At 41.9% G+C, this 25545-nt stretch overlaps 1 protein-coding gene across 3 annotated transcripts in view; it reads left to right on the forward strand.

Moving 5' to 3' along the window:
• Window positions 1-25545, forward strand: part of lmo7a (LIM domain 7a) — a 232457-nt gene that overhangs the window by 130536 nt on the left and 76376 nt on the right. For all 3 annotated transcript variants that reach the window (XM_063048465.1, XM_063048466.1, XM_063048467.1), the window contains exons 6-7: window positions 15721-15751; window positions 23143-23256. In XM_063048465.1, the coding sequence (XP_062904535.1) occupies window positions 15721-15751; window positions 23143-23256 (145 nt within the window). The remainder of the gene's footprint in view (window positions 1-15720; window positions 15752-23142; window positions 23257-25545) is intronic.

A 25545-nucleotide genomic window follows, 5' to 3' on the forward strand; every position in this document is an offset into this window, starting at 1 on the left:
TCCAGGCTACAGTAATATCCCATTTCTGACAACTGGTACCCCCCCCCCAACTGGTTGCAAGTCAGAAATGAAGCTGGCTGGCGATATAGGTTCAATTAAAAAAAAATGGGCGAGCCAAGGGGAAGGTGTAATTAAACCAAGGTATTTAACTAAACCATTTAAATTTCCCTGCAAGATGGAAAGGTATTGCAGTGAACTGAGATCCCACATGGCAGAAAACATCCGCCACATCACAATAGACAGTAGGCGCAGGAGTAGGCCATTCGGCCCTTCGAGCCAGCACCGCCATTCACTGTGATCATGGCTGATCATCCACTATCAGTATCCAATTCCTGCCTTATCCCCATAACCTTTGATTCTGCTATCTTTAAGAGCTCTATCCATCTCTTTTTTGAAAGCATCCAGAGACCTGGCCTCCACAGCCTTCTGGGGCAGAGCATTCCATACATCCACCACTCTCTGGGTGAAAAAGTTTTTCCTCAACTCCGTTCTAAATGGCCTACCCCTAATTCTTAAACTGTGGCCTCTGGTTCTGGACTCACCCATCAGCGGGAACATGCTTCCTGCCTGCAGCGTGTCCAATCCCCTAATAATCTTGTATGTTTCAATAAGATCCCCTCTTAGCCTTCTAAATTCCAGAGTATATAAGCCCAGTCGCTCCAACCTTTCGATATATGACAGTCCCGCCATCCTGGGAATTAACCTTGTGAACCTACGCTGCACTCCCTCAATAGCAAGAATGTCCTTCCTCAAATTTGGAGACCAAAACTGCACACAGTACTCCAGGTGTGGTCTCACCAGGGCCCTGTACAGCTGCAGAAGGACCTCTTTGCTCTTATACTCAATTCCCCTTGTTATGAAGGCCAGCATGCCATTAGCTTTCTTCACTGCCTGCTGTACTTGCATGCTTGCTTTCAGTGACTGATGTACAAGAACAGCAGACAGCAAATCCATCCCACTGATCTCCTGAACAATTTTTCGTGTGAGCGGGTAGTACATAAGTTGGATGTACAAAACCTGGAGAGGATCTATATTCTGGTCTGACACCCTGGTCCATTCTCTTCATTTGTTTCACTTCAGACTTTTTTTTTGTGTGGGGTGGAAAGAAGCAGAGACTTACTACACCATGGCGAGCTTATTACAGAATTGTTTACATATCTTTAAACAGTTTTAATCTTATTAAGATGGCCTACAATGAACTAAATTTGCAAATGTCCATCCCAGTTGTATTCAAGTTCTTCCTTTGACCAGGAGGTGAAAGCACACATTGAAGATCTGGTTCCACTACCCGCCCCTACCCTCTATCAAAGTAATTTATGTAAATTGCATGAAATTTGATGTCTGCCTCTGATCAACTCGTGATCCAGCAACCTTGTAATGTATACTGTTTACAGCTAGGTATTACCATAAATTGAATTTTGTCTATTTTAATTTGAGTTAGTGAACCATTTCCATAGGAAATCAAATCTGTGGGTCATGGATACAGGAATGACGAACTCATGATTTACCACATTTTTTGGCCACAGCGAAGCCATTGAAATGATCATTGCTTCTGAAATTTCCAAACCTTTGAGCTAAATCATTCTCTAATATGCCTTTTAATTACTGATGCATGTGTAAAATACTTAGCTGGTTTTCTTTTATCTCCAGCCAAACAAGAGACTGCAGTTCATCCCACAAACTGAGGTCAGATCAGAGGCTATGAATTTTTGCCCTGAAAGCATGCACACAAGCCCATCATTGGTGCCCTGATTCAATCCTATCCACAAGCCAGCAGAGTAGCTAATGACTAAATGGATTCATGCATCAACCCTGGAAATAAAAATGCACTAGCTTTTAACTAGAAGCATTTTACGGAGCCTGATTTCTCTAATATCCTGTAGGGAAAACAAATCCGCCATCTTTACATTTATCGCCTTTATGTACCTGCAAATCCCCCCTTTGTGGTTGACTCTGAGATGCCCTCTGAAATGGTTGAACAAGTCACTCATCTCAGTTACAAATTGATTATAAAGATTAGCCAATAGCCTGAAAAAAGTACAAGTTAGCAAAAAGATTGAAGCATAGCTGGATTAAAATACTGTATATTTTGCTTTCATTATATTTTGCAAAAATGTGGAATTTGATTTATTACAAAGGGCTTAAATATTTTGATGATTTATTGACAGAAATATTGAAATGTTGCTCTTTTTTTCACTAATAAAACTCCATGCCAGCAAGTTACCAACGATCAAGAATTTACACCTTCACTTTGTATTACAAAAGCTGCTGAGGAGTTTCAAAATGCTATTGGCCAATTCTATTTGCCACAGGTGTATCCAGGTAAATATTAAAGGAGGTAAAATGACTGCACCAGCTGCCATTTTAATTATTTAAATTCATTTGTTTATTAAGATTGAAATCTGATATATCAGTTAACTTTTTTAAAACATCAGAAAGTACCCAAATTTGCCAAGCTAATAAAATTTAAAAATCTCCCTGGACTAAAGGAGAAATAATTTAAAGATTCTAGATTTTGAGGCAATTGGACTCAACATGTGCTAATTACTCAACCAAGGAATTGTTTGGCGATAGTTCTTTAAAAGCTCACTTGCATCTCATTCAGCAAAGAACATTTTCCATGCACTTTTCTAAACATTTTAAAGTAGTCTACAAGTACTTAAAGTTTGTCAGTTGATGAAGTAAAGATAGACTATTAAGTGCCCTTTGTGGGGAAGCAATAAATTACAGGCACCAACTTCTAGAAATTCTACATTTAAATGTGCATTTATGTGCTTCTTAAGCTGTTACCAAGTTTCCCCCATTACAGTGGATGAGCTCAAGTTCACTCCTGCATTCCAAAGAAACTAATCACAGGAAATTTAGTGGAGGAACTGGTTCGTTCTGAAAACTTGCCAGACTCGATGGGCAAAATGGAACCTCCTTTGTTGTAAGGAAATATGAAAAATGACAATGAACATAAAAGAAACATTAGTGTTGATTTTGGGAACAAAAACACACTTGCCGTGCCAGTTTTCCATGCTGAGAATTGCTGTTGATGTGATTCTGGTCTCTAGTGCTTGTTCTATGGTGATGTCAGATAGGTTTTTCCAAACAGAGTGGTGGGTGTGTGGAATGCACTGCCAGCGACGGTGGTAGGGGCTGATACAACAGAGTCTTTTAAGAGACTCTTAAGTACACGGACCTTTAGAAAAATAGACGGCTATGCAGTAGGGAAATTCTAGACAGTTTCTAGAGTAGGTTGCATGGTCGGCACAACATTGTGGGCCAAAGGGCCTGTAATGTGCTGTAGATTTATGTTATGCTAAGTTTGACTTTAGCGGAGTGTCTATCATTTGGCCTGTCCCATACTTGTAGGGAGACCATCTATATCAACACTGGATTGGGAGTGACTGAATCCTCTGGAACCCGTGGCAACAGCCTCCTCCATTTAACATCTTTGCCATGATGGTGACTCACATCACCACCTGATATGGAGGCTCCAATGCACAGGATCAATAGTGGCTGCAGAAGTTTCTAGACCCAGCTAGATCCATCATGGGCATAGCCTCCCCACCTTCAAGGACACCTTCAAAAGGCTGTGCCTCAAGGATGTGGCATCTATCGTTGAAGACCCTCGCCACCCAGGACATTCCCTCTTCTCATTTCCATCATCAGGGCAGTGGTAGGGCAGCCTGAAGTCTTGCACGCAACGGCCCCTCCACTATCAGATTTCTGAAGAGACCGACAACACTAGCACGCATTATTTATACAGATTTTTATTGTAACCTGTAATGTATATGACCTGCAGTGTACTGCTGTTACAACGTAACAAATTTCAAACGTCTCATTCTGATTCTGACCTTTCCTCGACATTAATCCATGTCCTTACTGCACTCAGTGGATTGTGTGTGTGGGGCTTCTGGGCCCTACAGCCGAACACCTACTGTGTGTGTGTCGACCTTGCATATTCTCCCTATGACCACGCTATCATACCCAGGTGCCCTGATTACCTCCCACGTCCAAAACGTGTGTTGGTTGTTGGACCTGAGTACCCACTGTAAAATTGTCACAAGTCCAGTTTGATACCAGAACTTGGTAGTGATGGTTGGAGTAGAGTTGCTGAGGAAACTGGAGGAATGGGTCACAGAGGAAATTAGTGTGGGAATAGGAGTGCATTGTGAGCTCGTGTAGACTTGAGCTGAAATGGTCTCCTGAGATGTAAGGAAATACAGAATATCTATCTACTGAGGTGTTAATAAGTTCCAAATAAATTATCTATCTTTTACCAATTCTAAAATAATTAATGTGAGATTGAATTCCTTTAGTTATTAATTGGTTTGATATTTGTACTTGTTTTTTTGTGATTATAAGTTTCTGTGCCCACATTTGTAATGGAAGTGGTCTAGGCCAGTGTCACAGGGTAATTGCACCCTGCTGGCAACAGGGTGAGTGTGCAGGTAGTTGAGGGAATTGCGGGAAAATGTCTTTAATGGGGAGCTACTTCCATAAATTGGGGTGAGAGCAATTTACAGGAAATGTATCTGGACTTCCAATTTGCTTTAAAAAAAAACTACCTAGGGTTTTAGCACAAGGTAAAACACATTTGGAATCTCATGGACACTGATCTGTCCAAGGCTGTGGTTGAGAATACTCTGTTATTGCTGTGTCTCCAAGCATGCTTATGGGAAAAATGAAGACATTTGGTAGGCTTGTGGTACTGAAAACCATGATAAGTGGATGGTTTGGTATGGTTTTATTTTAATTGTAGGTGTTGACCATTTTTTTTTAGCATCTGTCCCATTTAGTATATCATTTTAAATTTGCCCTTTGTTTACTGAGACAAATTATTTTTGAGTTGATATTTGCAAGGGGATGAGAAACGGGTATGAAGGGAGAGTCAATATTTCATGGCGTTGAACAATTTTTCAAAGAGAATGACATTCTGCACGCCAACATTCTTGCTTGTGCAATAGATGGGACACCTTCAATGATAGGACACAACTGTGGAGTTATTACCTAATGTATTTACAATTTGCTCTGTAATTCAGACAACATCTTTTTGAATAAAACATAAGTGATCAGCTGCACAAATCATTAAATACTGTCATTACAGTGGTAATTAAAATCAGTTCCCATGCTCTCAATTCTTGACTGTTTCAGGAGTTTTATACTGAGAATGATGAACAGTTTGAACGCTTGCACACAAAAGTGAAATGTCTCTTAAAAGGAAACTGCTCGTACCTAGGCTGTTGGTTGTAGAAGGAAATCTCTGAATGCTCTCCTGTACTGTTGGAAAATGTCTAGATGTTCTTTATTGCCTTTCCAAAGTCAGATTTAACAGAGTGCAGTTTTGGTGCAGTCAGCCAACTTCCTTCAAAGCAACACGACAGATTGCAAATTATGGAACGTGGGGATCTGAAAACTCCTGAGTGACATTCAGCCTGATGTTGAGAAGCTGATATCACTGCACCAAGCCCATCCACCTCAATGAAAGCTGAAAAAGCAATGTAGTAGTGAATAGTTGGACTACTAATGTATACTCTAAAATTGTTGATGAAAATTATTTTACTGCAATGAAATACTTTTAACTTGTAGCTTTAAGTTGATTTGAAACATTTTTGCACTTAACACAACCTTGAATTTGCAGTTCCTATTTTCTTTCACTCTGCATCGTAAATCAAAATCCTTATATCTGTCTAGATAGAAATAGAGAATGAGAAAAAAATGAATAAGCATGAATAGGTCATTCAAGCTGCCCACCCCGCAATCCCTGGATTGTCCCGAGTCTAATCATGGGACAATTTACACTGACCAATTTGTCTTTGGAATAGCCAGGAAGGGGGGGGGCACGGGATGTGGTCTGAGAGCCAAGGGGTTGGGTAACCTAAAAATGGTTGGGAGCCTCTGGTCTAGCATGAGTGTTGTACGGTGACTGGACTGGCATGGGGCAACTCCTTAGTAACTGTAACTCATAATATCCTCCCAAGCCCAAACAAATTGTTGTTTTTGGTTTGTGGACTTTATGGCAGGTGCACAGAATTGAACACTTGCGTCAAAGTTTCCTCTAAAGCTGTTAGTGAAATGAAAGTTCCAATATTTGGACTGATAAGGTAAAAACACTGAAATTTGACTTGACAGCAAATGATTATAAATTTCATTCATGAGTTTCCCTCTTTGTGCAACAAGTTAATATCCAAGTTTGTAAAAGACTATCTCAAAAGTCTTGCATACAGTCTTCAAGTGCTGAAGGATTTCGTTTAATAAGATAATCAAGGTCCTTATTCTTAATCAAAATGCTTTTGTTATGGTTCTTTATCTGTTTTAATCCATTATAAGTCTCAAAGTTTGAGGTACAGGTGAAACTGGTGGAGTATTTATAAGCAAATTTCCTTTGGAGTATGATTAAGCCGTGAATTGGTGTAGATCATTCCTTGGTAGAAATTCCGTCTGGGAGTGCACGTCAGTCAAATCTTTATGTGCTTTGGAATTTAGTTCTTGGCATCACCTCTTGTTACTCTTTGTGCTGAAGCTTGCAAGCTTCTGTAATGCATGCACGCATATGTAAGTAGGAATGTCTGTTCCTGTTTGTTATAATAGTTGTAAGGAATTTGGGGCAGGAGGCAGTATATCTGTGAAAATTAGAGCTTGTCCATTATCTATATAATTTTATTTGTGAACTTAAATTTTTAATGGAAGGCTCTGACATTACAAAATTAGAGGCTTATATTCCCTCAGAACAGCATGTATACTAAAGTAAGCATACAAGATTTGTAACGTTAAGTGTAACTGCTTACAACATGATTGATAAGGTGATGAAGGTGGTGTATACGTTTGTCCTCATAGATGGGGCATAGAATGTATGAGTTGTGAATGGGTATAGAATATAAGATTTAGAGACTGTACTTGTGTTTTAAGATAATGGTTTGGCTACACTGGAGTACTGTGTGCAGTTTTGATTGCCACACTATAGGAAAGATGTGATTGTGCTGGGGAGATTGTGCAGAAGATATTCATTAGGATGTTGTCTGGATTGGGTATAGTTTGGATAATGTGGGTTTATTTTCCCTAAAGCGAAGGAGGCTGAGGGGTAACCTAATAACATATAAAATAATAAGAGGCATAGATCATGCAGATAGACAGAATCTTGTTCTCATTATCAGGGTATCAAAAAACAAGAGCGTTTAATGTGAGCAGAAGGAGTTTCAAAGGGGAGACGAAGGGAAGTTATGAATGGAGTGATTCATATCTGTAATTCACTGCCAGAGGTGGTTATGGAATCAAATAATTTGTATGTATGAGGCATTTAGACAGGCACATAAATAAACAAAGTACAGAAGAGTGCAGTCCTTATGGGATTAGACTGGAAAGTCAGCATAGATGTGTGAGCTGACAGTTCATTTCTGTACTGTACAACTCAATGCTGTAGGTTTTCAGATTGAGTTCAGTAGATCTTCAATGAAGCATTAATGTATTTACAAGTAAAATTCTTTGCTTAACCTGGATTAAGTACTTTTGACTATCAAAATATTTAAGTATTAAATAACTGCTTGAAACTATTTCTAACCAATTCTCAGTTTTAATTCTCTGCAGTTTCTCTGAGCAGCGTTGTCACTTCTGACTGAAAGATGCGTGTTCGAAACCCGTGTTCAGTGCATGAATCCAGATTGATGCTCCATTGTGATCTTTAGGGAGTTTGCTTTGTTGAAGATGTGATGTTTGAATGAGACATTAACCAAAGTGCTATGTGCTGAACCAAGTGAAGGCTGGTGATCTTGTGACACAATCTTAAAGAGGGCAAGTTATTCTGAATATCTGTTCATTGTCATGTTTATGGGAGCTGCTTCTGCATGAAGTGGCAGTCACGTTCTCTGCATTCCAACTTTAAAAAAAAAACACGTCTCTGGCTGCACAGTTGATTTGAGATACCTATGCATATGAACGGATAAGTGCTTTTCTTCCCAAATTTCAAATTGACCTCAGTCTTGTGATCTATACCGGAAGTGGGGAGGGGTTGGGGTTGGCAGGGTGAAACGCTGTTGTTGACCGGATTGGGTTTTTTTTAATAGAAGGTAGTGCTGTAATGCTGTCTGTATGGAGTTTACACATTCTTCCTGTGACTGTGTGGCTTTCCTCTGTGAGTCTTCCCATTTTCCTCCCACAAAAATGCATTGGGTTGGCAGGTAAATTTGACCCTGTAAATTATAGTTTCATGCTAGAATTTTGGTTGGGCACAGCTGATTAGAATTTGAGAGAATAAGATGTTTTGAAGGAAGGAATAGTGTACAAGTAGATGTTTGGTGGTCAGCATAGTGTCTGGGTTGAAAGGTCCATGCGGTATTTCCTTTTTTTTTGAGGTTGGCTGCTTTGCAATGAATTGATAGGAGAATATGGATAGTGGGGAGCTAGGGTTTAGATTTAGCTATTTCTGGTCGGTACTGGGCTGCTGAATGCCCAAGAACCAACACCGATGTGTCTGTCACTGACGTTGCTTGTGCTTTCCAGCTTCTGGATCAGCTGACTGTTGACTTCAGCCTGCTGTTTCCTATTCAGTGCTCAATTTGGTGAATGATCAACAGCCTCCTGCTCCACAGGGCAATGAATCAGACCAGCGAATAACTATTGTTTAATCATTGTCAGCCTGTCTCTAGGGATGGAGGATGACATGCTTCCGATGCAGTTCTGTGTTGTGCATAAGGACGTGAGGTGGGTGAGGGAGAGATAAGTGGAGACTGATGGACTGGACGGATGAGCAGGTTGTATTATTGAATGTTCAAAGGTTCATTTAGTATCAAAGCATGTATCCATATACACTCTGAAATTGGTCTTCTCCAGATAGCCATGAAACAAGAAAGAACATGAAAGTCATTCAGTGAAGAAAACTTAAACCCATCCCCCCCCCCTCACAAAACAGAACAGGAGCATCAACCCCCAAGAAACAATCCCTTCCCCACGCAAAATAACTAACAGAATGCAACAGAAGTCAATCCCCAAACACTGTCCCCTTGTACAACAAAATGGAAAAGGAACGGGCGACTTAGAAATAAAAACAGAATATAAAAACCATAAGTCTGAAAAAGTCTGCAGATCATAAAGTCAATAGTCTGATCCATAAGCGCAGAACCACGATACCATCCTACAATGTCACCAGCATTCAATGAAAGAGAGGGACACCACATGAGGTAGACAGGCCTACCTGCCTGCCACAGTGAACCACACAGCGATAGGCTGCTTGCAGTTTCCTTCTCTGGCAGAGATCGAAAGAACGGAAGGACATGTGTTCCTATCAGAGATATCTAAACTTCTTGGAGCCCTCCCCTGTGTTTCTCAAGCAGAATGACTGATCTTGAGCAAGGGATGTTCTTGAATTGGTGAGAATGCTGCATTTTTTTTTCAAGGAAGTTCCTCCTGGAAATGTTTTGCTGTGATAGAGCCTGGAGTAGAGGGCTCCCATTGGGTTTCTGACAAAAGCAATGTAGGCAAAGTCACCCCTCGTGCAGTCAGACGTGAGGGAAGAAATTGGTGTTGTTGCCTTAGGTTATTCTACATTGGATATGCTGATGTGTGAAGTTTTGCGAACCATTATCTTTGTATTTGTTGTATGTAGTGGAAGATCATCTGCATTGGGCACTTTATTACAAGCTGATATTTTTCATGGTTTTTAAAGAATGCACAAAAGTGACTGCTTAAAGATCCATTTTGAGTAAAATGTATTTTACTTAATAAGAAATTAAACCATAACCACTGTCCTAAGCCTTTTCTGTGCTCAGCCAAGGAACATTTTGCACTGTTGCTGTTGGTAGGTCATCATCCTGGATCCACCTATCACTTGCCAGTTCCTGTTCCAACTTTCGCTCACCTCCTTAAAATGGCTTTCTCTCCTCCGTCTTTGTCTAGATCAGGAGTTCCCAACATGGGATCCACCCATCCCTTGGTTAATGGTTGGTGTCCATGGCATAAAAAAAGTTGGGAGCCTCTGATCTAGATGGTCTGGAATCAAAATATCGGCTGTCTGTTCCTCCTCCTTCCCTCCCACTGATGCTGCCTGAACCCCTGAGCTCCTCCAACAGTTTGCTTTCGGACCCCACCCTTATCCACGAAAGTCCTTCAGGGCATCATTTTTAGGCATGCTATTGATATCAGTACTAACCCTTCAACACTCATTTTCAAGACCTCTATCGTTCCTTATGAATCTCACACACAATTGCTTGGTATTTTAGTGCACAACTCCTGCAAATGCTGACAGAAACTGAACTGAGCTTCTGATTAGCCGGTGACAAGTAACTACCTCAGTTATTGGTATGAGTTTGTTTCTGCCTTATTCTTGAAATGTGCTCTCATCTTCCTTTCTCTCTCATTGTAGCAGAGGAGCCTGAGGCTATGGGTACAAAAGTCACATACAAGAGCAAATCTACAGATGCCGGAAATCCAAGTAAAACACACAAAATGCTGGAGGAACTCAGCAGGCTTGGCAGCATCTATGGAAAAGTGTGCCGTCGACATTTCCATAGATGCTGCCCGGCCTGTTGAGTTCCTCCAGAATTTTGGGTGCATAAGTCATTGTGAGTAGCCGGGCAGATAGAGAAAACAGTTGGTAAATCATCCACTTTTTGGGGATGGAGTATAGAAACAGGGTAGTTGTACTGAAGTTTTGTGAAGCACTGCCCCATTGGTAACACTGGCCAATTGTATTATTCTGTTCTAACTCCCTCGTTGTAAGAAAACGTTTGAAGATTCAGAAAACTAAGTAGTTCCTGGTCTGATGCACTGCAGTTGATAGATTTCAGTGGCTGAGGCTGATTTCATAAGGGTCACTGAGTTGTACAGTTGGAAACAGATCTTTTTGGCCTTTGCCCGTGCTGACCACCTTTGGCTGGATTTTGCACTTATCACTCCGAACTTTCCCTATGTAGTAACATGTGCAAATGTCTTTTATATCGTGATCAACGGAGATAATGTTTTCATACTGGAGCTATTTATGGCAGGTACTTGAGACAGCTACGTCCACAGATCTGGTGGTGAAGTGCAACCGGGATTGAAGTGTCCAATACCAGCGGGCATGCGTTGAAAGTGAGAGGCGGTAGGGTCAAGGGGGATGTGAGGGGCAAGTTTTTTTTACTCAGAGCGGTGGATGCCAGCTTGCACTGCCTGGCATGGTGGGTAGAGGAAAATACATTAGAGGTTTTTAAGAGCTGTTTGGTTAGGCACATGGATGTGAAGGAGGAGGTATTTGCATATGGTATTAGTAGGAGGGATTGTTGTTTGGGTGTTTTTGATTTTTTTTTAGCTGCTTTGGCACAACATTGTGGGCCAAATGGTCTTTTTATGTGCTGTACTGTTCTATGTTCTACAACCCTTCACTGATGGAGGGGAAAAAATGCTAACATTAGCCAACAAACAGGCAGAAGACAAAACAGTTTGAAAACTGGAGTACAGAATGAAATGCTAGTGTTCAGTAGAAAGTCCTTTCTCGTTGTTAAACCTCTCTGACCAGAGGAAGTTCACTCTGTGTGTTGTCTTTAGCTTACATTTATCCCCATACAATGGGGCGGTATGGTAGTGCAGTGGTTAGCACAACGCTTCACAGTTCTAGCAACCCAGGTTCAATTCCAACCATTGCCTGTAAGAAGTTTGTACATTCTCTCTGTGACCACGTGGCTTTCCTCTGGGTGCTTTGGTTTCCTCCCACAGTCCGAGCAGTTGTTTGGTTAATTGGTCATTGTAAATTATCCTGTCATTAGGCTAGGATTAAATCAGGGCAGGGTTGGGGGGGGTTATTGGGCAGCGTCTCTCGAAGGGCTGGAAGGGCCTATTCTGTGCTGCAGAGCAGACTGGATGGGCTAAGTGGCCTAACTTTGTTCCTGTATCTTATGGTATATTGATAAATAGATAAATAACACGCTTGCGTAGTCACGTGCTCAGAGTTTGGGAGGTGTGTATGGATAGATTCACTAACTGGATAACACACATCCAGTTGTTCCGGACTGTCCCCTCGTTTGGAGTAGTGCAGCAGGCTGAAGTAAACCTGTCAGTGTCGAGCACCGCTTGAAGGCAAGGACGTGATCAGATTCAGAGGCAATGAGAGCAATCCTTCAGCAGTAGCCTCAGGGGGAAAACTGGTGTATCACAATGCCACCAAAACCCATTGCAGGGTGGTCGCCAGAGAAGAGCACCGGGATGCGGAATTGTAACATCTCTTCTCAGACCCATCTGATCTTGTGGCATGTAGAATTAAGCTGCTGTTTTGTAGTTGGTAGCCTTGCTGCATAGCCAGTGACCCCTCACCTAGTAAGCTGGCTAATGGTTTGAATTTCATTTCAAATGCTGCTGGGTCATAATGGATTAGGGCTGGCTGCTGAGGTCTGCTTTTCAGGTTGTGAGAAATTCCTTAATCTGTGAAGGCAAGATAACCAAGACTGTCCCTGTACCTGCCAAATGATTCATAATAAGTATGACCTCTGATTCTTTCACCCCGCTTGCTGTGGCCCTCAAGGCCACACTTTGAAGGAGGGGCTTGTATGAGAGGCTAAGGGTTTCAAATAAGACTACAAGATCAGTTCTAGCAGCTTGTCCATACTCTTAACTGACTTCATTTCCGTCCTCTAATGAAAGCTACCTTTGCAGGTCAGATTGTGTGGAGTGGAAGTGATTCCTTGACATTAGCTTGTGTGAAAAGTGATTTGGTTTGAGTAGAGTGGAAACTGAACATGGTTCCTGCAAACATCCCCTCATTAGTTGCCCATGGTGTTCCTTGGACAATTTAATGACTTGCCCAAGTCTCAAAGTGAGTCTTACAGAATCCTTTTCATTACATTTCCTTGCTACCTTCCATTATAACCTTTTAAACTCTGTAGGTCAATTTGCAGAATATTTTGCATTGTTGTAGCTCTGAAAGCTGTGTTGTCCACAGTGGAAATCATCAATTGGCTGTGGAAAGTGTTGAGGTTCTGACAAACATCACCACGCACAGTTTAGACTTCCTCCATGGAAGCTAGATTATGTGCAGAATTCAGTGTTTTGAGCCCTGAGCCATCCAGCTGAAGGGGGGAACTGTCATTGGATGCTCGAATGCAAGGACCGGGGATTAATCCTGAACTGTATTAAGAGCTGCACAAGTGGGTCTGTCAAGCAGTATGAGAGAAAATACTGCCTCTCTGTTTCTTAGAGAGCGGAAAAAAAATAAATGTCTGCTTGTGTGTGACAAGTTTTATCCAAATGGTGAGTTGTCTTTTGAGATGTCGTGTGTTTGTTTTTACATGTGCTTGTTAGACTGGGAGAGGATTGAGTTAAAGTAGACAACAGGAATTCTGCAGATGCTGGAAATTCAAGCAACACACATCAAAGTTGCTGGTGAACGCAGCAGGCCAGGCAGCATCTGTAGGAAGAGGTGCAGTCGACGTTTCAGGCCGAGACCCTTAGCGAGTCTGAGTCAAAGTGTGGTCGAAAAGTTGAAGAGCCGAAGAAATTACAGATGGGGAGCAGTGAGAGATGAGCGAGTCTGAGTCAAAGTGTGGTCGAAGTGTAACCTTCAGTTAGTCCTGACAAAGGGTCTCGGCCTGAAACGTCGACTGCACCTCTTCCTACAGATGCTGCCTGGCCTGCTGCGTTCATCAGCAACTTTGATGTGTGAGTTAAAGTAGAATCTGTTTTAGGTTAATTCATTATGATCTGAATGACAATTATTCCATGTCTGCCCTGTTTCAATAGTTCAACGGTTCAATTTAATACCAGACAGTGTATACAGTATACAACCTGAATCCTTAGCCTTTGCAGACATCCACGAAACATAAGAGAAAAAAAATCCCAAGGAAAAAAAAATGACTGTAAAATATTGAAAGCCCAAAGCCCCCTCCCCCCCCACACACAAGCAGTAGCAAAATCATCAGCCCTCCCCCTCTTATTTCAGCAAAAGCATCATCCCCCCCACCACACAATAGCAAGCCCCCAGAGACCAAGATCTCATCCATCAAAATCTACTGTCCATCCTAACACTTCAACATCTCAACAAGCCCTCTCTCCCATGAACAAGGAGGAGAGAGATATTGCTCCTCCCACAGCGAGAGGGGAGGCCAACAGCTCGCTGTTTCGCTGTTATAATCTGCAGCGTTGCTTACTCGAGTTCCCCGACTTGAGAATCAGCACACGCTCGCTCACCATTGTGTGTGTGTGTGTGTGTGTGTGTGTGTGTGTGTGTGTGTGACTCTCTGTGTTGATGCTCTTGAAAATAAAAGGGGTTCCTGACGGTTGGGAGGCCTGGATGCTTTGCCTTAGATTTCCATGGCTCTTTATTGTAAGAGCTGTGGACATTTTCCTCAGCTTTAATTTAGGATGTGTCGTACCCTTGGGTGTTGAACCTGGCTATCCAAACTGAGCCTGACAGGTGCCACCCATGTGCATTGGGGTCAAGATGGATTTTAAAAATAGGATGTATCCTGGGGCTCAGATTAGGTTTCCCAATTTTCCCAATGAATGCATTTGTGAGTTTGGATATTTTCATGTTTGGTACAGAAGATGGATTTTGAGTAGAAATTATCCTAATTCCGAAGAAGACTAAGGAAATCCAGCATATCTCCAACGGCCCTCACTAATTTGCTCTTTTTACAGAAGCACCATAGGATGCATCACAGTTTGGTGTGGCAACTGCTCTGCACAAGGCAGCAAAAAATTGCAGAGAGCTGTGAACATAGCCCAGTTTCTCTTCACCCCCCCCCCAATTGACTCTGTCTATACTTCCAGTTGCCTCGGGATAAACGGTCAACATAATCGAGGTTCCCTCCCACCTCAGTTTCTCTTGTACCCCTCTTCCATCGGGCTGAAGATACAAAAGCATGAGAACGCAGACCATCGGCCTGAAGGACACTGTTACAAGACCCTTGAATAGACCTCTCGTACACTGAAGATGAACTCTTCATCTGTCTATCTTGTCCTTTCACCTTGCTTAGTCTACGTGCTCTGCACTTCCTCTGTAACTGTAACACTATATTCTGCATTCTGTTAATGCTTTTCTTTTTGTACTTTGTCAGGTATGGTATGGCATGTAAACAAATGCTTTTCACTGTATGTGCTAATAACATGTGCTAATAACAAGCTAATTAACAGAAATAGAAGAGGTGCATTCAAGTGTCAGAATATTTCTACTTTGGACTACAGTTGAAACTTGATCATGTTCTTGGTTGTAAAAGCATTGCAATTGTCTGTTATGCAATGGAGTCATTTGCTGTAGAAACAAAACCTTCTGCCCACCTTTTTTTCCCGCCATTGGCTACTGATCTGTAGTAATCCCTATTTCCAGCACTGCCCACATCCTTGTATGCCGTGGTGTTTCATGTGCTCGTCTAAGCACAGCTAAAGTATCTTGAAAATATCTGCCTCCACCATCCCATAAGGCAGTCATCACTAATTCTCAGCAAATGACTGAAATGCATTTGTTTTAACACGTGATTACATGCTTCGCTCAGGATGATAGTGTAGACTTTCATTTGACTTTGGACTGAGTTGTATCAACTTTTTTTAAACCACTGTTTCTCTCTGGTAAATGATTGTAGTGCTGCCTTGAAAACACTTGCACTACATATAACTGACCTTTTGTTATGGCTGTTAAGAGAGCCCTGTTGTCTCTTTCTGAATGAACCAATAGGTGACTTCAGAAATAAAGGGTGGAATATATTTTTAACTGTAAGGCATCTTAAACTAGAACAGCTGAGGTAAATTATCCTAATTAGATTATTTTAATTTCCACAGGCGTGAAGAAACCGAAAGGAGACTAAAAAATGTAAGTGATCTGCTGTTTATCAGTAGCTCAGGTATTTAATCTTATATTTTCACGGTTTTGTTTTTAATTTCAGAACAACAATAAACCACCTTTTTAAAGTAGAATCATCAATCTCTCTTTGTGCATTAAGACAAAATTGCTTTGAGTTCAGTGCTGTTGTTAATCTGATGCAGAGACCTTTGATACGGATCTAAATTATTGCTGCTTGCGTGGCCATATCCTTGGTCCTGAATTGGTTTTTTAAGTTGGGTGTCTAATGACAGCAACCTACAATAAATTTGCAATATTCAGTGGCTTGTCACTTCCAAAGCAGATCATTACAAAAAGCAGCTGCTGAATGCAAATTAGCCTTCACTTCATCTGGATATTATCAAGTTCTGAATACTGAGTGACTTTGATTTCTTGGACTATCTTCTTTATTGGATACCTATACAATATTTTATTTACCGAGAAAGTGCTGTGTTTTCATTCTCACCAAATGTTAGTTTGTTCCTTTAGAAACAGCTGAATTAAGTTTCTATTAACATCTTGATAACCTTAATGATATTTATGTTTAATGATAGTTGTATCAACTCTTAGAAATGCACTGATTTTGAACTAAGTCGGTAGGGTTTTTTCTCTCTTAGTACATCTTGCTGTGACCCTTATCTCTGGTTTTTGCTGCTGTGAGATTTGATTTCTCCAAAGCGCTCAGAATTTAAGATGGTTGTGATAATCTACCTCCATGACAAGTTTCTTGATGCCATTTCTAATAAGTTGTCATATTTTGCTTCATATCACTGATCCAAAATATTTTGGGACATTTTAACACGTGAAGCTACTGCATGAACACAGGAGTTGTTGCTCGTGACTTTTATATGATGTTTGGAAGCTTACTCCATTGACTAGAAAATCAGTTTTATTGTGCTACGATAATCATCTTTCCCCTGCTGTACCATTGGCTGATTGGATTGGTTTCCAGCATTACCAGTGAGACCAGTGTGAATGTGTAATGATGTCAAAATATTGTTTCCTTTACACCTGTCTAAAAACCAAAGTTGGCACGGTAGCATTGTGGTTAGCACAGTGCTTTACAGTATCCAGTGAATATGCTTCAATTCCCACTGCTGCCTATAGGGAGTTTGTACGTTCTGCCAGTGACCACGTGGGTTTCCTCCTGGTGCTCTGGTTTCCTCCCACAGTCCAATGAGATACCAGTTGGAAGGTACATTGGTAGTTGTAGGTTGTGGCTAGGATTAAATTAGGGGTTTGAAAGGCCAGGATAAAGTGGATATGGTGAGAGTGTTCACCTTAGCAAGAACGTCTAAGATCAGAGGGCACGGCCTCAATAAAAATATGCCCCTTTAAAGCAGAGGTTAGGAGGAATATCTTCAGCCAGAAGGGTGGTGAATTTGTGGAACTTGATTAGGCTAGGATTAACTCAGGGGATTGCTGGGTGGCATAGCTAGAAGGTCTATTCCATGCTGTATCTCAATAAATAATAACTATCAAGATATTGTTTCCTGTACACTTGCCTTAAATCCAAAACTGGTGTTAAGCTAATCCTGGTTTTGGTCATTGTATGCTAATCTGAAAGACTTTTCTGTTGCATTAAAAATACCATTTCTGTCATTCGTCAGTTAATTCCTTGCAGTGTAGGGAGCTGAGAAATGATGGGATAGCAGTGACAATATTGATGCAGTGGCACGATGAAGAGAAGCAGGGAATTCTTTCAGATACCCTGGGCAATGCACATATGGTCATCATGTTCACTAAAGCATATTGAAAAGAAAGCAGAAACTGTAGATGCTGGAAAACTTTAAAAAAAAAGTAGACTTCAGAAGAATATGAGGAGCAGGTGTAGTGGAATCTAATTGAAACTTACTAAAATATTGAAAGGCCAGGATAATATGGATGTGGTGAGGATGATTACCTGAGCAGGAAAGTCTAGGATCTGAGGGCACAGCCTCAGAATAAGAGAACACCCCTTTAGAGCTGAGATTAGAAGGAACATCTTCACCTAGGGGGTGGTGAATTTGTGGAGCTTGTTTCCATAAAGGACTGGTCATGGGTATACCTAAGGCAGAGATTGTTAAAATGTTGATTGGTAAAGGGATTAAGGGCTGCAGGGAGAGGCAAGATTATGGGGTTGGTTTTAAAAAAAAAAGAAGCAGCCATGGTTGAATGGCGGAACAGTTTCAGTGGTCTGAATGGCCTAATTCTGCCCCTACGTCTCATGTTCTTAACTTATGGGGCCTCGATTTTGCATCTGAAAGATGTGTGTCTGACATTGGCACTCCCTATGCTTAGATTATTGTGCAGACATGTTTCTAATCAGGGAGAGTGAAGCCATTGTAACACTGATTATTATATTTGACATCGTTATTTGGATCAACTTTTGAATGAGCACATTGCATACACACTTTAACATATCTGCGTATTTGCAGAATGCACATAATAATTACTGGAGGAGGACCCTGTGCTTTTGCTGGAAGTTTTCCATCCCTGGCCACCTTGGAAGAGAACTGAAGCATGCATGTGTTTTTTTTTAAATCTTTTTCAATGTTGAAGAACCTCTTAATGAAATGGAAGTTGACAACTTGATGCAGGTTCTGTACATCATCCCCAAAGCTATTTGCACCAAGCATTTATTGAGTGGCTTCATATGTTGAATGGGCCCTGAGGTGAAGGTGCATTAACTGCCCCACAACATAAAACATAAGAAATAGGAGCAGGAGTAGGCCATCCGGCCCATTGAGCCTGCCCCGCCATTCAATAAGATCATGGCTGATCTGTCCGTAAACTCAGCTCCATCTACCTGCCTTTTCCCCATAACCCTTAATTCCCCTACTATGTAAAAACCTATCTAACTGTTTCTTAAATGTATTTAGTGAGGAAGCCTCAGCTGCTTCCCTGGGCAGAAAATTCCACAGATTCACCACTCTCTGGGGTTGGGGGGCGGGGGGGGGGGACAGTTTCTTCTCATCTGTCCTAAATCTTCGCCCCTGAATCTTGAGGCAATGTCCCCTAGTTCTAGTCTCACCTACCAATGGAAACAACTTTCCTACTTCTATCTTATCTATCCCTTTCAAAATTTTGTATGTTTCTATAAGATCCCCTCTCATTCTTCTGAATTCCAGAGAGTGTAGTCCCAGGCGACTCAATCTCTCCTCATAGGTTAACCCCTTCATCCCTGGAATCAACCTGGTGAACCACCTCTGCACTACCTCCAAAGCCAATATATCCTTTCTCAAGTATGGAGACCAAAACTACACACAGTACTCCAGGTGCGGCCTCACCAGTACCCTGTATAGCTGCAGCATGACCTCCCTGCTCTTGAATTCAATCCCTTTAGCAATGAAGGCCAACATTCCATTTGCCTTCTTAATAACCTGTTGTACCTGCAAGACACCTTTTTGCGATACATGAACAAGTACTCCCAAGTCCCTCTGCACAACAGCATGCTGCAATCTTTCACCATTTAAATAATAATCTGCTCTTCTATTATTCCTTCCAAAGTGGATGATCTTGCATTTACCAACATTGTATTCCATCTGCCAGACCTTGGCCCACTCACTTAACCTATCTATATCCCTCTGCAGACTCTCCACATCCTCTGTACAATTTGCTTTTCCACTCAGTTTCGTGTCATCAGCAAATTTTGCTACGCTACACTCAGTCCCCTCTTCCAAATCATCAATGTAAATGGTAAACAGCTGTGGGCCCAGCACCGACCCCTGCGGCACCCCACTCACCACTGACTGCCAACCGGAGAGATAGATAGATCCCGAGGGAAATTGGGTTTCGTTACAGCCGCACCAACCAAGAATAGAGCATAAATATAGCAATACAAAACCCACAAACAATCAAACAACAAAATGCCAACTATGCCAGATGGAAAATAAGTCCAGGACCAGTCTATTGGCTCAGGGTGTCTGACCCTCCACGGGAGGAGCTGCAAGTTCGATGGCCACAGGCAGGAACGACCTCCCGTGCCGCCAAGTGTTGTATCACGGTGGAATGTGGCCGAAGTCCAACAGTAAAAAGTTCAATATCTGGTCTATGAACACGTTCCTTGATCGTAATATGACCTGGATTGCACCATCTGTTGTTAGCCAGTACAGTAAGCACCCAACTCCTTTACGCTTACTGCTCTCAATGCATTTCCGGTCAGCCGGAACGGTCTGGAAGCCGTCCATGGAGAAGTTTGGATCAGGTATATCCTCGTGCAGCCCTGTTCCAGTGAAACACATAACACTGCACTCCCGAAATGTTCTCTGACGCCTGGCTAGTGCCGTGAACTCGTCCATTTTATTTCCCACCGATCTCCTCATCTCCATAAGTCTCTGTTGTCTCGACCCGGTCCTCTTTCCTCGACTTTGTGATCCCCCTCTGCATCCTCTGTGTGTTTTCCTCCAGATTTCAGCAGGGGTGTCCTCCACTCTGCTCGCTAAACTGGCCGGCATTAGCGCAAGCAGCTGGTTCCTGGAATGAACAATACGACCATGCTTCTGTCCCGCGTGTCGGGATGTAACTATTTCCAGCCATTTATACCAACTCTCTGCCTTCTGTCGGTTAACCAATCCACTATCCATACCAGTACACTTCCTCTGACTCCATGCATTCTTATCTTATTTATAAGTCTCTTATGTGGCACGTTATCGAATGCCTTCTGGAAATCTAAGTATATGACATCAGGCTCTTGAACAAAAGGAGATAACTACATTCACTTGCCCATCCATTGAGATGTTCCAACAACCAATGACCTCACTTTAATGACTCTTTTTCTTGTTTTCTCATGTTCTTGTTATTTTACTGCTATTTGTTTATATTTACATTTGCAGCTTGTTGTCGTCTGCACTCTGGTTGATCTTTCATTGATCCTGTTATAGTTACTATTCTATAAATTGCTGAATATGCCTACAGGAACATGATTCTCAGGGTTGTAGAAAGTGTGAGTCTTGCTACAGTGGTGGGCAAGTTGTGGAAAAGTCCTGAGCAGCAGGATTTATGAGCATTTGGCGAGACATAATCTGATTTGGGATAATCAACATGGCTTGGTTAAGGGCAGGTTGTGCCTTACGAGCCTGACTGAATTCTTCGAGGATGTAACAAAACGCATTGAGGTAAAACAGTGGATGTAGTGTTTCTGGATTTCAGTAAGGCATTTGTTGAGGTTCCCCATACAAGGCTCATTCAGAAAGTAAGGAGGTGTGGGATTCAAGGAGACATTGCTTTGTGGATCCAGAATTGGCTTGCCCACAGAAGGCAAAGAGTGTTGTAGATGGGTCATATTCTGCATGGAGGTCGGTGACCAGTGGTGTTCCTCAGGGAACTGTTCTGGGATCCTTCCTCTTTGTGATTTTTATAAATAACCTGGATGAGGAAGTAGAAGGGTAGGTTACTAAGTTTGCTGATGACACGAGAGGTGGTGGTATTATGGATAACCTGGAAGGCTGTCAGAGGTTACAGCGTGGTATCAACAGGGTGCAGGACTGGGCTAATAAGTGGCAGATTGAGTACGACCCAGATAAGTGTGAAGTGGTTTATTTGGGTAGGTCAAATTTGAAGACAGAATATAGTATTAACGGTAAAACTCTTGGCAGTGTCGAAGATCAGACACTAGGGGTCCATGCCCATAGGGCACTCAAAGCTGCTGCGCAGGTTGGCAGTGTTGTTAAGGTATATGATGTGTTGGCATTCATCAGCTGTAGGATTGTGCTCAAGAACTGTGAGGTAATGTTACAGTTATACAGGATGTTAGTTAGCCCTCACGGAGTATTATGCTGATCACCTCACTACGGGAAGGATGTGGATACTATAGAAAAAGTGCAGATGAGATTTATAAGGATGTTGCCTGGATTGGAGAGCATGCCTTATGAGAATAGGTTAAGTGAACTTGGTCTTGAAGCAATAGCGGATGAGAAGTGACCTGATAGAGGTGTATAAAATGGTGAGAGGCATCGATCGTGTGGATAGCCAGCGGGTTTTTACTGGGCTGAAATGGCTAACACGATAGGGCATAGTTTTAAGGTGCTTGGAAGTAGGTACGGGGGAATGTCAGGGGTAAGTTTTTCACGCAGAGTGGTGGGTATATAGAATGCACAACCAGAGACAGTGGTGGAGGCAGTTACAATAGAGTCTTTTAAGTGGTTCTTAGATAGGTACATGGAACTAAGAAAAATCGAGGGCTATGCGGTAGGGTATTTCTAGGCAGTTTCTAGAAGTTGCGTAGTTGGCACATCATTGTGGGCCAAACGGCCGTTGATGTGCTGTAAATTTCTATGTATATGGTGACATATATGTACCTTGATAATAAAACTTACTTTGAACTTGAGCTTTGGATAAATAATAAATATTAACCCTCAAAGGCTGTGAGTGAAAGGGAGGTTTGCAAAGAATTTTCCAAGGAATCAAAGTCCAGACATGGAGGCCAAATCATTGGATTACCCAGTTGGTCATGGAGGTGAAAGATGCTGAGATTTGGAGAGGCAACTTCCAGCTACTGACTGAGGCACAAGAGATTCTACAGATGTTGGAACTCTTGAGCAGAGCGCACACAAAGTAGAGGAACTCAGTAGGTCAGGGAGATTCTACGGAGGGAAATAAAGTTGAAATTTCAGGCAGAGACCTCATTCTTCATCCTTATGAAGGGTCTTGACCAAAACATTGACTTTTCATTTCACTCTGTAGATGCTGTCTGATTTACTGAGGTCCTAAAGCACTTGTGTGTTGCTCCAGCTATTTATTAAGAGGAACCTTATGTAGATTAAATTGAACCACACAGACCAGAGACAGCCAAGCCATTCATTGTAGTGAATGGCCAGACAGATTAGATGGCAGGTGCTTGCACTCATGGTCCAGCAAACCACTGCCTCATGAGGAAAGATAAAATGGACAGGTATATTGAGTTAACAGATGGGGCCAAGAGCATGGTTCAACAGACTGACATGACGTGTCGATGAAGAGGAGGAGAATGAGGAATGGGATCAATTGGAGCATGTGCAGCTTTTTTATTTGCTTCTACAGTTTTTGTTCCCTTCTCCTCCTGTGGTCTGTGGCATTCCAGAGCGGCAGAAGGGTGTTGTGAAGTAAGCTATGCATTTGGAATGAGGAGTGAGAGAGATCTGACAGGAGATGGCTTGAACGGAGGTGATGGAGTGGAGCACACAGAAATGAATGAGGCTGGGTGAGAGTTCCAACCACCTTTTGAAGCTCAGATGTGTGCCCTTGAAAACAGATGTCTCCAGCTATGGAAGCTGTCGATTGTTAAAAGACCTTTCTTAGTAATAGAATTTAGTGCATTGCATTGATATAATGTGAACTTAATGATCTGTTAGTTTACTTGAACGATGTTTCTTAAGTATGTATTTTCTGAAAAACCACTTACACGGATAATGACAACCTTGCAGGTTTTGATTACGATATATTGGCTTGGGAGAAGAGCACAGTCTGACCCTCATTATAATGGACCATACCTTGACCTGAATGCGTTTGAGGGGCTGTTAGGACAAACACTGACCAAGGTGAGTTACAATTGTCTGTGAACATTGAGATAGACTTCAAATTACCGGGAACATTTAAGTCTCACAGACCTGTGTGAGATATGGGGAAAAATTGGATAGAGAGCAGCAATTTGAGTCAATTTCCACACATTGACCAAGTCACTAGCAAAGACCTGTATTAGCCAGATTCAGTTTGCAGTCTTTATTAAGAAGGATTAGGGCTAGAAAGAAGAATGCATCCATTCAACTGTGTTGATCACAGAATCATTGAGTAATACCACCGAAACGGACCCCTCACACACCATGTCTATAACCAATTATCAGCTACTCCACTGTACTCACCCCATTTGGCATCATTGGTCTGCAGACTTTTGGAGCTTGGCAATTCATTGCTTGTCTAGGTAATTACGTTGTGAGAGTACCTGCCTCCACTCTCCTTTTCCCCCCCTCCCCCCCCCATGTATTCCATCTTCTAAACCCCTGTGTGTGTGGGGGGGGGGGAATCTTCCTCTAAATCTCTTGCCTCTTAACCTAAGTTGTTGCTTTCTCGTTTTAGGCACCCCTGTTGTGAGGAATCATTTCCTATGATTCACCCTATGAATACCCCCTATGGATTTCAGTTTCTCATTAACAAGTGTTTTAAAGATTATTTTCAATCAAAATGTGTGTTTTGTTGTGACAAACGTTTGAAGTGTGAAACTTTTTGATACTATTGAACTACATGTGGTGGTATTGTCACATGTGGTTATGCTTAAAGTAGGAGGGAATCTTGAAGGGCTAACACGCCTTTAAGACGAATTAACTAGGAAGTAACCTTTGCCCCTCTGCCAATTTTGCTGAGCCATTCTTCCAATTCTCCCCATCAATGTCGTTACGAATTTGTTCTGTAAAATGATTAAAGCCAACGTCCATCTTCCAGGGCTTTGAAGACCAATGCCAAGAAGTTATAGATTTTCCTGAGGCACCTCTTTCAGTCATCCATTGTTGCATCTTAAACAACTTTACTTTGCTGCATGCTAGAAGCAATTTTCTGCACTTTTCAGTAAATCTTAATAGAGTTTATTTTTCTATTGTAGCTACATTCATTCAGGAGAGATTTGAAAACACAGAATGGTCACTATTTATCTTATTGGCTGTAATTCATTCTTTCTTGCCTTTTGGGCTGGTTTAGATTGAAACTTGATTTTGCTGCCTCCAAGTGTAATGTCCACAGCTGCACACGTTTTTGTTAGTTCGACAAAACTGCTCCTGTGTGCCACCCAGTGGCTAGTTTAAGAATCTCTGGAGAGGTGTAACCAACCCAAGAAAGTAACTACCATATAGGAAGAATGGAGAAGGTTGAAAAGGGCTTGTGCCACATTTTAACTCCAATAATGAGAGCTCGTGTCACCAGGCTCAAAGGCAGTTTCTGTCCTTCTGTTACCAGACTCTTAAGCGGCCGACTTGAATGTTAAAGTGGACTTCTGACCTCACAATGTACCTCGTTATGATCGGCCACCTTATTGTTTACCTGCACTGCGCTCTCGCTGTAATACTTTATTCTACATTGTTATTGTTTTACCTTTTTCTGCCTCAGGGTATCATGTCATATTTTGATCTGTCTGAACATTATGCAAGACAAGCTTTTCACTGTATCTTGGCAGAGAAACAATAATAAACCAATACCAACAATTGTCACCCGGCCAGTGTTATGTGAATAGAAGGTGGAAGTCCTGTGGATGGTTGGGAGATTTACCATAATGGTTCCAGGGTGAGGGCTTTCATTTGCCAGGATAGACAGCAGAAGCTGTGGAGATTCTCCTTGGAGCAACAGTTGAGAGGAAATCTAGCAGAGGGTACAGGACCAGGAGCAGGAGCATTGCAGATGAAGGACCCAAAGTGTTGTTGAGGATCCCTATCCCCATCCCACAATCCTCTTTGACTCACTATTATCAGGAAGCGGGTACAGAGGCATCAGGACTAGGGCACTCCGGGTAACAACTTCTTCCCTCGGGCTGAGAGACGAATAAATATCCTGCCAGCACCAAGGTCTCATCACTATGGCAGCAAGCTGTTTACTGCTTTTCTCTGCTGCGCACTGCATGCATTTCAAATTGTATTTTATGAAATTATTTGTGGTAATATTTTGATTTGTCTGCTTTATGTGATATGTTTGTGGGTGAATGGTGGTCCAGGAGAATGTTGTTTTGCTTGGTTGTGTATATGCACGGTCAGATGACAATAAACTTGAACTTGACTATGATTGCTTAGTTAGGGTAGATGGAGTGAACCTGTTTGCATTACTAGTTCAATGATCCTGGGTGTAGAATT

The sequence above is a fragment of the Mobula hypostoma genome, chromosome 5 (assembly GCF_963921235.1).
Source record: "Mobula hypostoma chromosome 5, sMobHyp1.1, whole genome shotgun sequence".
Lineage (NCBI taxonomy): Eukaryota > Metazoa > Chordata > Chondrichthyes > Myliobatiformes > Myliobatidae > Mobula > Mobula hypostoma.